Genomic DNA, 13,948 nt, shown 5'->3' on the forward strand with positions numbered 1-13,948 from the left:
GGAATGGGAAAATACCAAAGAAGAGGACCAGAAATGATTGACTGAAGTGGTCCAATGAGGCCGTAAAAGCAGAAGAAGAAGAAAAAATGTTTCGATATATGTAAATAATGAGATTAATTTTTCGGCACTCGGACAAGCACAATAAGCTGCGCTATGCCTGTAAATGGGTTCATATTAGTTCATATTAGTTCTCCATGGACGCAATAGTCTTTCCATTGCTGTAGATTTATGCTTACCAATTAATAATATTACGTCCGGTCGCCCTATCCACCTACAAAATCTTGACCGTGTCCATCATTCCTTTTGTAATCGGATCTACGTATTAGCTCCGAAGTAGACAGGTGGGTTTCTTGAATTCTTCTGTATTACAGTACTACTTGGGATAATAACTCAATTTTTCACTAACGAAATATGAATGTATTATTTCTTCTACACACATAAAAAATACAGACTTTTTTACTTATTCTCTCAACCAAAAACGGCTACCACTGAGCTTCGTTCATTAGCAGAGAGCGAGCCCTTTCTCTTATCGAGGAACAGGAAAAACATTTTTTTTTAAGTTTTGAAAATCAAAAATACATGACGATAGGCGCAGGCTGTACGCTGGGCTACCGCTTCACCTTTTCTCTTTTCCTTTAAAGAAAACGAAAACATGTTGTTGTTGTGGTCTTCAGTCCTGAGACTGGTTTGATGCAGCTCTCCATGCTACTCTATCCTGTGCAAGCTTCTTCATCTCCCCGTACCTACTGCAACCTACATCCTTCTGAATCTGCTTAGTGTATTCATCTCTTGGTCTTCCTCTACGATTTTTACCCTCCACGCTGCCCTCCAATGCTAAATTTGTGATCCCTTGATGCCTCAGAACATGTCCTACCAACCGATCCCTTCTTCTAGTCAAGTTGTGCCACAAACTCCTCTTCTCACCAGTTCTATTCAGTGCCTCCTCATTAGTCATGTGATCCATCCGTCTAATCTTCAGCATTCTTCTGTAGCACCACATTTCAAAAGCTTCTATTCTCTTCTTGTCCAAACTAGTTATCGTCCATGTTTCACTTCCATACATGGCTACACTCCATACAAATACTTTCAGAAACGACTTCCTGACACTTAAATCTATACTCGATGTTAACAAATTTCTCTTCTTCAGAAACGATTTCCTTGCCATTGCCAGTCTACATTTTATATCCTCTCTACTTCGACCATCATCAGTTATTTTACTCCCTAAATAGCAAAACTCCTTTACTACTTTAAGTGTCTCATTTCCTAATCTAATTCCCTCAGCATCACCCGATTGAATTTGACTACATTCCATTATCCTCGTTTTGCTTTTGTTGATGTTCATCCTATATCCTCCTTTCAGGACACTGTCCATTTCGTTCAACTGCTCTTCCAAGTCCTTTGCTGTCTCTGACAGAATTACAATGTCATCGGCGAACCTCAAAGTTTTTACTTCCTCTCCATGAATTTTTATACCTACTCCGAATTTTTCTTTTGTTTCCTTTACTACTTGCTCAATATACAGATTGAATAACATCGGGGAGAGGCTACAACCCTGTCTCACTCCCTTCCCAACCACTGCTCTCCTTTCATGCCCCTCGACTCTTATAACTGCCATCTGGTTTCTGTACAAATTGTAAATAGCCTTTCGCTCCCTGTATTTTACCCCTGCCACCTTCAAAATTTGAAAGAGAGTATTCCAGTTAACATTGTCAACATAAAAGCAAGAAATGCAAAAGGTACATCACACCTGCCCAGAATGATCCAAATGATGTTAATGGGGAAGGAATCCGGCGATCTTGCTGACCAAGGTACAGTTTGGCAAGCACGAAGACAAGAAGTACAAACTCATCCCGTGTGAGGGCGGGCATTATCTTGTTGAAATATAAGGACAGAAGGGAAGCACAGAATAGCTTGCTATGAAGAGAAACAAAACGCGGGTATAAATTCTTCGACGTGCCGCTGTACAGTAAGGATGTCGCGTATGATAACCAAAGAAGTCCTAGTATGAAAAGAAATGACATCCCAGACCATCACTCCTGGATGTTAGGCCGTAAGTCGGGCGACAGTCAGGTTGGTATCCCACCGCTGTCCAGGGCGACTCCAGACACGTCTTCGGCCTGGTATCTCATTGACTGGAGTAGGATTGTCTTCAGGGACGAGTCACGCTTCGAACTGAGTCCCGATGACCAGCGGAGGCGTGTCTGTCTTGCTCAATTTGCGAAGCTCTTTCTCTTAAATAAATCATCCAATATCTTTGAAATTGTTTCACTTGTTTTTCTGTACATGTTCATCACATCTACCGATTTACAGCCCATTCGGATAATTCCTGCATTGTGTGTTGTTGCTTTTTTTTGTCCAAGGGTGTATGTTAATTTACTGATTTTTATATTCCCAGAGTTTACAATAGTTCTTGTGGCAAAACTAGCTGAATGTTGAAGTCTCAGCAGGTGTTTATGATTCTTGTTGGTAAACTACAAGGTAGAGCAAATAAGAGGCCCGGACGAGTGGATACGACAGGACGTGAATGTATGCAGATAACCACATTCCTTGACGCTCAGAAGACGCGTACGCCCGCCACGTGGTCCACATCGGTTCAGAACGTAGTGCTGGCCGTGTCAGTGTGTGTGGAGCAATGGAAAGTGGAAGATGGTACTCACAGTGGAGAAGCGTGTGTTCGTTGTGGAAAGTTATGTGACAACAGAGTAGTAGAAATGGTGTGGTCAGTCGTTTCTGAGAAATTTAATGATGTCAAAATGCCAGCAGAGAGTGCCATGTAAAGCTTACTCCGAAAATGGCGTCAGTCAGGATCTGTTTTGAACAAGTCAAAATATTCCGAAACGGGCGCTCTCACCAGAAAATGTGGTTGCATTTCACCAGAAAATGCTTCAGAATCCTACCAAAGGAACAGGACTCCTATCGCAAGAGACCGGCAAATAACGTCCGTCACGCAGATGAATACTCCACCTGGGCCTTCACATGCATTCCTACCGAGTGACTGTTGTTCATGCACTAAAACTAGCAGATGCTCCTCAGAGCCTTCAGTTTTGTAAGTGGCTATTCTCTGAGATAACAACGAATAGCCTGGACATGGATCTGTTCTTTGTCTGATGAAGTCTGATTTCACCTGAGTGGTTGTGTCAACTCACAGAATCACAGGACCCGGGCAGCGGAGAATCCGCACAAATTCAACGAAACAGCATCGCATGATCAGAAGATTGGGGTTTGGTGTGCAGTCTCTGCGCGCCGCATTATTGGTCTCACATTCTTTCATCAGAAGCTGACTTCGGCGCCTTACGGTTCCAACATTTTGAAACCATTTGTGACAGAAAGGAGAAAAAGACCTACAGTACTTTCAGCAGGCTTATACAGGCGGCCAAGCATTGGAGCACATTTACACAGTCTTCTCGCCTGAGAGGGTTGTTAGCAAAGCCAGTCTGTTCACGGCAATAGCTGGACACCAAGGTCACCTAATCTGTCAGTGTGCAATTACTTTTTGTGGGGTGTCCTCAAATCTAAGGTGTATCGTAACAACCCTCATAGTCTTCAAGAACTGCAGTAGAACATTTCGGATGAGATTACAGCAATTCCAGCAGTCCAGCTTCGATCGCCTTCAGCAACTTGCTGATCACATACTATGTTTGCTATAGTCAGTTTAGTACTATATTTACTTACTTCTGCTGTGCTTCTTTGTACCCTGTTCTCCAGGCCACTTCTATTTGGTCCACTCTATAAATTCATAGTAGATGGCGCAGTTTAACTGTAAAAAACTGGATGAGCTTTGTTTTCTCTTTGGTTAAATCTAGTACATTTACGAGAAATCAGATAATTTAATTTAATTTACTGTTTTCTCCGGGGTGCTTCCTTAACGGCTTGACAATAATGCTTTCATCATCTACAGAAAGGCCTAACTTTTCCTCCTGATTCAATTAAATCATTAGATCATCATCACAGAAGAGGGAAAGTAAAGGGTCTATGATCAGACGCTGCAGAACGCTTATAGTGATTTCTCCCCATCAAGAGGATGTGCGGACCTTGTTTGTATTACTCAAATATTCTAGCGTAACTTCACGCTTAGTATTTCTTAAACAAGAACTGTACCATATACAAATAAAAAGTTAATTTCGCTTATGTATTGACACACTAAAATGCCTTTGATAAATCCAAAAATACTCCAAGTGGTGATATAATTTGATAATTTTGCTACGTGCTGAGTGAAGGTCTAACCACCTTTCACAGTACAGCATCCTTTTTGAAATCCAAACTGTGATTGACTAAGTGCCCCATTAGTACTCAGCTGTGTGACAATCCTTGAGTACATCACCTTCTCAAAAATTTTGACAACTGACTTGAGGAGGACTGGCCGGTAGCTACATCTGTAGAATTACCTTCCTTATAGTGACTATTGATGACTGAGAGCATAAATAATTATAGGGGTACAACTTCGTAGTGTGTACGAACTTTAAAAAATCGAGGTGATCTTTCTGTGATGTTAATGTATGATAAAAATGTCATGTCACTGCATTTCCCCCGTACTGATTTTTCAGTGAAAAGGTTTGCGTTCACTTCTGGACTACTTGAACAGATTTTCTCACCCATGTGCATTTTAGTGACTTGCAGTTTCCCAGTATCACTTCACTGAGATTTATGCCCCTCAAGAAATGTTCGTTTTCTCCCAGCTTTGGTAAAAAATTAAATTTTGAAAAATAACAAAAAAATGGCTCTGAGCACTATGGGACTCAACTGCTGAGGTCATTAGTCCCCTAGAACTTAGAACTAGTTAAACCTAACTAACCTAAGGACATCACAAACATCCATGCCCGAGGCAGGATTCGAACCTGCGACCGTAGCGGTCTTGTGGTTCCAGACTGCAGCGCCTTTAACCGCACGGCCACTTCGGCCGGCTGAAAAATAACAAAAAAGCATAAGTAATTTATTATTGCAATTAAAACGGCAGCTAGCTATTGCTATTAGATGAATTATTCACAACTGAATTGTTATCGGTTTCAAATCTGAAAGGTTCTCCATTGGGCAACACTAGGCTACATTTTAAACAATTCCCTACAATTCATTATTGATTGTGGATAGTACTATGATAAATTCTGGGACGTTTCTGAGCCAATGACTACTGAATTCATAAAACTTCGTACTGTACAACATGAAAAGGAAAACAAGAACTGCTTATTTGTTCTGAATTACGGAAATGTAATCATTGCAAAACACCACTCCATTCACATATGTAAACACTTCGGCCACATTGTCAGAGTATATAAAGCATATACTGTTGTCTGATGATCAATATTTCTAACTAAAAGGAAATTATAATCGTAGTTCCCTCTATAAATACGTTACAAATGATTGTATGTACGACTGTTTTTTTTTTTTTTTTTTACAGAATGGAATCATATCGGCCATTCCCCACATCACTGGTACAGCTGGAAGTTTGGCATTTGTGTGGTTTACTAACTTCCTGCTCCGAAAGGAATTTGTATCCAGAATCTGGACTTTTCGCATAATAAATGCGCTGGGTAAGTTCTGTGTTACTAAAACACTCAAAACTTTCGAAACAGAATATCTCTATAATCTTTTTATTGCGATGTTCAGAGCTGTAATGGAGTATGGACAAGATATTAGCAATGCTGTTTTCTTTCATAATTTTGTTCCTAGTTATCCTGGATCTATCAATGTATAGTAACACTCAATTAGGGACACACATAGCACACAGTTCCCCATTGCGTCGTGATGATGGGGCCCTGAAAGCCCCATCCATCACCATTGAGACACAATTCCGGAGGAGTAGACTGAAGGTACAAGTCTACAACTTCATCTACAACTACGTCTACACTCTGCAAGCTACGTACTGGTGTGTGTCGGGGGGTACTTTGTCTCCCACTGTCGCTTCTTCTCATTCTTGTTCCAATAGCGAATGGCGTGCTAGAACAACGATAGTAGATAAGCCTCCGAAAAGCTCGGCTGTCTCTAATTTTACTTTCATAGTTTTTCGCGAGACATACGTAGGAAAAAGCAGTATATTGGTTCACTGCTAGAAACATAAGTTCCCATAATTTCAATAGTTAAGTACAACATGGTGCACGAATCCTCTCTTCTGGCGTTTGGCGCTGGAATTGTATGAGCAACTGCGTGACGCTTTCGCGCCTGCTCAACAGATTTGTGCCGAAAAGCACTGCTCTTCTTTGAATCTTTTCTGCGTCCTCTATCAGTCCTGTCAGACTGACTGGCAGTACTGAACTACAGATCTAAATAGGTTTTTGTAAGCTGCTTCCTCCGTGGGATGATTACACTTCCTCAGAAATCTTCCAGACAATCATATCTCATATCTGCCTTTCCTACTGTTAGCTTTAACTCGTTGTTCCACTTTGAATAGCTCCAAACGCATACTTCCAGACAGTTGACGAATATCTCTGCTTCTAGTGATTGTTCAGAAATCCTGCAATCAAACAATAACGGGTATTTCCGTCTATTTACGCACAATTTACATTTGTTTGTGCTGTGGGTCACATGCTGATCTCTGCACCAAACATCGTTCCACTTCAGATCTTCCGGTATTTCGCTACAATTCTGTAGTAATGCGACATCACTGTCCACTACAGCGTCATTCACGAACAACCCCACTGAGTTTCCGACGTTATCCGCTAGATACTGAAGGCTGAAAATAACCATATACGACCCATATACGACCCATTTGGCGTATGATGGACATCTTCAGACGTGAAGATAAGTTCTGGTGTAAATCAAGGAAATGTCGTAAGATAATTATTTTCACAATATATACGAGGTGAGGCAGCTAATGCAGGCCATCTAAAGCACATCCAGAATGAATAAATATATCGATGTGCGATTTTTGCCAAGTTATAGAGGGCAATATGGAGAAACAATATCAAGATATCAGTGCCGCAATCCACTGTCCCGCCGTCAGGAGAAGAGGTCCCACGAACGTCTGCCCTATTATACCAAATGTAAGCTAACACCTAACTCACGCATGGTTTTTGTGTTGATCTGTACCTTTGAAGTCCATCAGTCTGTGTTCTGCTGTCTTAGATGACTTGCTCGCAAAGCTGGTGAGACATTCACAATGTATACGACAGTAGAAAAAGTGAATATCGTTTCTGGCGAATGTCGCCAAACTGTTAGAGCAGCGGCGCGATTGTATGCTGAAGAGTATCCAGGTGGTGCCAAGTGTTCACGGTATGTCTTTGCAGTCATTATAAAAAAAAAAGTTCTACAAACTGGAAGTGCGGAGAATAAAATACAACAAGGAAAGAGAACAAGTGATGAACGAAATTTTAGCAGTAGTAACACACAGTGCAAATGCCACTAAGAGGCATCTCGAAAGTAGGGATCAACCAAACGAGTGTTCTGCAAACACTATATTCCATCGCATGTCAGCCACTTCACATCACATTTCGCTGCATCTGCAGCTTCATGGCAATCTCTTCCAAAATTGCTTATAGCTCCCCGTATGTGATCAGAGTAAAGTGCAAAGTGATGCTCCATATCTATGTAAAATTTTGTTTAAGGAAGCCATAGGCAACATGTACTAATCGTCAGTTGAAAATCTACGCTAACTCAAAGAAGTCTATAAAAACAACGTTCTTGGTCTGTCAGTGCTTGGTGCGAGTTTTTCAAGACCCGCACAACTGATCCCTGTTTTATTGCTGGCGATCTAAATAGACGCAAGTATCTCAAGTTCGTAAGATATGCTGCTGCTGCAGTTACTGGAAGACCTCTCATTCGTCATAAGGCAATCAGTATGGTACCAAGGGATGACGGATGACCCTCCCATTTCGCGCATGCGCTGACAGACCCTCTTAAGAAAACATTTGGAGAATATTGGATCTGTCCGCTCAGGAAACGCAAAATGGTCTTCTTACTCACCAGACTTAACTCTTATATACTCTGAACTATGGCTAAAATTAAAACAAGAGCTCTATTAGGAAACAGCGACAACTCCCGAAGGCATGAAATGCCTTACAACGCACGCTTGTGTTAACGTTAACTCCTGATGAAACTCAAAAACGAGTATTGTTTCTCTAGAATCGTTTTATAGCTTGTAGCAATACTCAACATTTTAAGCATTTGGTATGTCAGCCCTGATAATAAACAAATGAACCATACCTGAGTTACATACTTGCGTGTATTTGGCATGACAGGACATATGTTTGTGGAACCTCTTCTCCTGACGGCGGGACATTGGTTTGCGGCGCTGTTATCTCATTACTATTTGATCAACTCCCACACATGTTATGTCGTTCTCTTAGAAGCTTCTTTCAGCTGCCACAGAAAAAAAATCATATAGTTCAATTGAAAGAAAGTAAAGTCGGTGTCGTTATTGTGCGACTACAAACGATAAAAATTACTTGCAAACGCCAGGAAATTCGCCAGGTTGTCCTCTGTAACTCGCCGAAAACCGCAACTCGATATATTTATTCATTCTGGACTTATGTAGGTTGACCTGTCTCAGCTGCCTCACCCTGTACACAGGGTGAAGCGAAATTCGCGCACTCCTCACATGCCACACAAAATGTCTGTCACAAAATTTCGTCCGGCGAGTACATCCGGCAGAAATAGGACGTTAAAGAGTGGCAATGTGGCACCACTGTAACCACAAGTATAGTAACTAGCTGTGTCAACAGGTGAGCCTGTGCTGTACAGTTGGTACCGTGGGTAGCGTTTTAGGTTAGCGTGCAGGAGGCCGAGGGTTCGACCCTGGGTTCAAGAATATGTTTTATATTTAGCAAATGTAGTCCAAGTGGTATGGTATCTTGCATCTTAATCGTCAACAGTGATTGCAGCGGGTCCTCTGGAAAACATTTGCACTTACATACGACACTCGTAGAAATGGAACTTTGGTCAGCTTTGGAAGATGCCCTTTCCACGTCGTGGGCTCATAGTTATTCGTACCACTTCCTCTAGTAGAAGCGAAACCTGTTTTCTTTGTAGCCTCCTCTAATGGTCACATAGATTAGTACCAACTATTATTCTTGCCACGTTCAGATTCATTACGTTTCGTTAGGAGCTTACGTTACCAGTAGGACTAGCAACGTGCTTTGCGAATAATGACCAAACTCGGTTATTATTGTGTTATCACCGCGATCCCATTAATTGTTTCAATTGTTTATTTGTTATTTGACTAACCACGTATTTGTTGTGTTCAGCGTTACAAAATGTTGTAAATTTACGGTACATATGACATAAGAAACGGTTTATATTACTGAAATGTCAGAATGAAATTGTTGTTGTTGTTGTTGTTGTTGTTGTGGTCTTCAGTCCTGAGACTGGTTTGATGCAGCTCTCCATGCTACTCTATCCTGTGCAAGCTTCTTCATCTCCCAGTACTTACTGTAACCTACATACTTCTGAATCTGTTTAATATATTCATCTCTTCGTCTCCCTCTATGATTTTTACCCACTACGCTGCTCTCCAATGCTAAATTGGTGATACCTTGATGTCTCAGAACATGTCCTACCAACTGGTCCCATTTTCTTGTCAAGTTTTGCCACAAAGTCATCTTCTCCCCAATTCTATTCAATACCTCCTCATTAGTTATGTGATCTACCCATCTAATCTTCAGCATTCTTCTGTAGCACCACATTTCGAAAGCTTCTACACTCTTCTTATCTAAACTGTTTATCTCCCATGTTTCACTTCCATAGATGGCTACGCTCAATACAAATACTTTCAGAAACGACTTCCTGACACTTAAATCTATACTCGATGTTAGCAAATTTCTCTTCTTCAGAAACGCTTTCCTTGCCATTGCCAGTCTACATTTTATATCCTCTCTACTTCGACCATCATCAGTTATTTTGCTCCAAAATATCAAAACTCCTTTACTACTTAAAGTGCCTCATATCCTAATCTAATTCCCTCAGCATCACCCAACATAATTCGACTACATTCCATTACCCTCGTTTTGCTTTTGTTGATGTTCATCTTATTCCTCCCTTCAAGAGACTGTCCATTCCGTTCAACTGCTCTTCCAAGTCCTTTGCTGTCTCTGACAGAATTATAATGTGATCGGCGAACCTCAAAGTTTTTATTTCTTCTCCATGGATTTTAATACCTACTCCGAACTTTTCTTTTGTTTCCTTTACTGCTTGCTCAATACAAAATGGTTCAAATGGCTCTGAGCACTATGGGACTCAACTGCTGAGGTCATTAGTCCCCTAGAACTTAGAACTAGTTAAACCTAACTAACCTAAGGACATCACAAACATCCATGCCCGAGGCAGGATTCGAACCTGCGACCGTAGCGGCCTTGCGGTTCCAGACTGCAGCGCCTTTAACCTCACGGCCACTTCGGCCGGCTGCTCAATACACAGATTGAATAACACCGGGGAAAGGCTACAACCCTGTCTCACTCCCTTCCCAACTATTGCTTCCCTTTTATGCCCCTCGACACTGATAACTGCCATCTAGTTTCTGTACAAATTGTAAATAGCCGCCGGTCGGAGTGGCCGAGCGGTTCTAGGCGCTACAGTCTGGAACCGCGCGACCGTTACGGTCGCAGGTTCGAATCCTGCCTCGGGCATGGATGTGTGTGATGTCCTTAGGTTAGTTAGGTTTACGTAGTTCTAAGTTCTAGGGGACTGATGACCTCAGAAGTTAAGTCCCATAGCGCTCAGAGCCATTTTTTTGTAAATAGCCTCTCGCTCCCTGTATTTTACCCCTGCCACCTTTAGAATTTGAAAGAGAGTATTCCAGTCAACATTGTCAAAAGCTTTCTCTAAGTCTACAAATGCTAGAAACGTAGGTTTGCCTTTCCTTAATCTTTCTTCTAAAATAAGTCGTAAGGTCAGTATTGCCTCGCCTGTTCCAACATTTTACGGAATCCAAATTGATATTCCCCGGGATCGGTTTCTACCAGTTTTTCCATTGAGTAAGCAGAATGAAACTAGCAAATAAAAAACATGCACCCCCACCCAGGGTTGACCCCTCGACCTCCTGTATGCTACTGCGCCAACTGTGCAGCACGATTGAACTGTCCAGTCGGACGTAGTTATCGTACGTGTTGCTACAGTGTTGCCAGATTGCCGCTCTTTAACATCCTTTTTCTGCCGCATATACTCGCCAGACGAAGTTCCGCGACAGACTTTTTTTATCGCTGGCATGTGAGGGGTCGCGCTGCGAAGCCCGAGTGCGCGAATTTCGCTTCACCCTGTATATTGTCAAAAGCAACTATCCCACGACTCCCCCTAGAGTTACCTCTGGAGTTATCTTCACGTCTGAGTTGCCTCATTTACCAAATAGACCGTATATGATTTATTTCAGGCACATTTGCCCATTCCGGTGTAGAAATTTTCACTAACGTTGTTTTACAAGATATACCATAACATAATATAGCATTTACTTCTTCACGAAAGGGACTACCAGAGGAGTTGCTTCCCTCTTTGCCAGGTACGCTGGTGCCCGGAGCGGCGTTGGTCGTGGTTGCGTTGGTGGGCTGCGACGCCGCCACCGTCATCGCGATGCTGGCTCTCAGCGGATTCTGCGCCGCTGACTGCACGAGTTCCTACCTCAACATGCAGATAATAGCACCCAACTACGCGGGCACCATCGTCGGCATCATCAACATGTTCGCCAACCTGACGGGCATCGCAGTCCCTTACATCGTCGGCGCCTTCACCAACGCCAACGTAAGTCGTTAGTCTGCACAGTCTTTGGACTAGACTGGAGGCAAAGCTAAACACTGTCCGGTATCGTGCACTTTTCTGTGGCTTCGGAGGGGGGGGGGGGGGGGGAGAGGAATGCTAGAGTGGTGTTCATGAGAGATGGAGCACGATCTCGGATTGAACAAGTGTGAATATGGAATCGGCCGTGTTCTTTTCTTCTGGCTCCGTTGCGAATGTATTGCGACTGACGCCGTAGTAACTTACGTTATTTATACAGAGTTAATACAAGCATGGGGGAAGCTACATGTTCATAACACAATCAAAACGGTTCCAGTGACTGTAAGTCAGCAAACGATCTGTTTGTGAGATAATCGAGAATGTGTGGTTACTAGCCACGAGTGCCTTCAGTGACTTCAGTAGTTAGTACAGGCGTATTCTAAACCCAAACTTTTCGATTGAGCACCCATATCGGCTCAAATTTCAGCAATGGTCTACAGTATCAAAAAATGCAATAGTGAGTCAGCTTCCTACAAGATACGGTTTGCTGTACACTCGAACCTGTTTGTTGTGTACGACTTCATTCACGACGGCAAGGAAGGGTGGGCTAGAGAGCGGTGCAGCAACTGTCGTCGTAGCAAAGCTGGATAGAATTGATTAGTGAACAAGATAGAAGATTTACTTAACTTGTATTTCTCCAAGCACACGAAGATTCATTACTGATAATGCAGCAAGAAACAGAGGGCAGCAATGTCGATGTCAACAAGTATGAGGCTCCCTGAAGCTGATGGCGTTGGAGCTGTGACTACGTGGCGTCTGTTTGGCTTCATGTAGCAAAGAGGCTTCAAGTGTGAGTAGGCTGAGTGGTTGCTGCTGGCCGTCCTATATCGCGGCAGCATAGGGCACTCACTGTATGGGGCCACTAGATGCGCAGTTCAGTAGGCACGCACCACTGGGTCCACAAAATCTCATGCGACCGCTATTAGTTTATAACGGAGACTTGCAATTCCGTTGCCAACTTTGCGACGCCCATGCGTGGTGTCAATACGTGATACCAAACTCTTAAACGAAGTGTTTGTCGTGTCATTCTTGCATTTGAATTCAATACTGCACTTGTGTCTCTGCAGTGAGTTACGAATTCATTCAAACACCCCCCAGGCCATTTTATAAATCTTGACAAGAATACGGTTCACTGCTGAAGTTCTTCAGATTTATCGTTCTTCAACTTTATCGTTCTGTCTGAGATGACACCAGGCAGAAAAATCCAGAGTATTGAGGCCGAGGTACAGACCCTGCTTGACTCATCCATTCTGGTACTGTGTGTGTCGTCGTACGTTTTACAGAATGTGCCAGTGCCCTGTCACGCATCTGCCACATTCACCAACCACAGGCCATGTAGATGGGCAGTGAGAGAACTAGCCAAAATAGCTAACTCAGCTTCTATCAGCAGTTTTTGAGCATGTGGCAAGCTCACACAAGGTAGGGAGGGGATAAGAGGTAGAGGGAGGTTGAATCAAGCAACTTAGTTAATCCCTGCCCCCCCCCCCCTCTCACCCAATTTTGTTCTTATCCACGAGGAATCATATGAGTTCAGTGCTCTGGCATGAGACGACGCTTTCATAAAATTTTTGTAACAAATTGGAGCACAAAAAGTGGGAATATGTTTCCGCTTATGTAAAAGGCTCTGACTGAGAATTGGGATACCAGCTGTCTTGACGATAAGTCACTGTTCTGCACTACCTCAGATGAGCATCAATAGCGAGTATGCCGGCGAAATGGGAAGAGGTTTTTTTTTTCCCATGCATTGGAGGGGCACAGCAGTGTTACTATTGGCATCATTGGATAGGCATCCATCAGGTCAAGGTTGATGGTACAGAGGGAACTCTGACAGTAGATCACCAACACCCTGCATCCTCATGCATTTACGCTCATGCGATACTATTGTTGTGCCATTTGTCAACAGGACAGTGTTTTTCGACATACGGTACATGTCTCTAAGAACTGTCTGCATAATGTTGTGTTACTCCCATGGCCAGTAAGATCCTTAGATCTGTCGCCGATAGAACACACGTAGGATCACCATGGATGTCCCATTGCCAGTATTTGGGGTATGAAAGACCAGTTCCAGCAGTTGTTGGCCTGCTTGATTCGGGAGAGGATTTGACGACTTGATGTCACCCCTCCCAACCGAATCAGTGCATGCGTCCAGGCCAGAGATTGTTTAACTTTATACTGATCCGTTGGCACTTACTGCCAACATCTTTATAAATTTTCTTCGACTTTGTAAGCACTGAAATAATATCATGCACCCTCTCATCTC

At 42.8% G+C, this 13,948-nt stretch overlaps 1 protein-coding gene across 2 annotated transcripts in view; it reads left to right on the forward strand.

Annotated features, from left to right (window-relative positions):
• Positions 1–13,948, forward strand: part of LOC126475526 (sialin-like) — a 107,966-nt gene that overhangs the window by 73,375 nt on the left and 20,643 nt on the right. For both annotated transcript variants that reach the window (XM_050103459.1, XM_050103460.1), the window contains 2 exons: positions 5,393–5,525; positions 11,417–11,655. In XM_050103459.1, the coding sequence (XP_049959416.1) occupies positions 5,393–5,525; positions 11,417–11,655 (372 nt within the window). The remainder of the gene's footprint in view (positions 1–5,392; positions 5,526–11,416; positions 11,656–13,948) is intronic.

The sequence above is a fragment of the Schistocerca serialis genome, chromosome 4 (genome assembly GCF_023864345.2).
Source record: "Schistocerca serialis cubense isolate TAMUIC-IGC-003099 chromosome 4, iqSchSeri2.2, whole genome shotgun sequence".
In the NCBI taxonomy this organism is placed as follows: Eukaryota; Metazoa; Arthropoda; class Insecta; order Orthoptera; family Acrididae; genus Schistocerca; species Schistocerca serialis.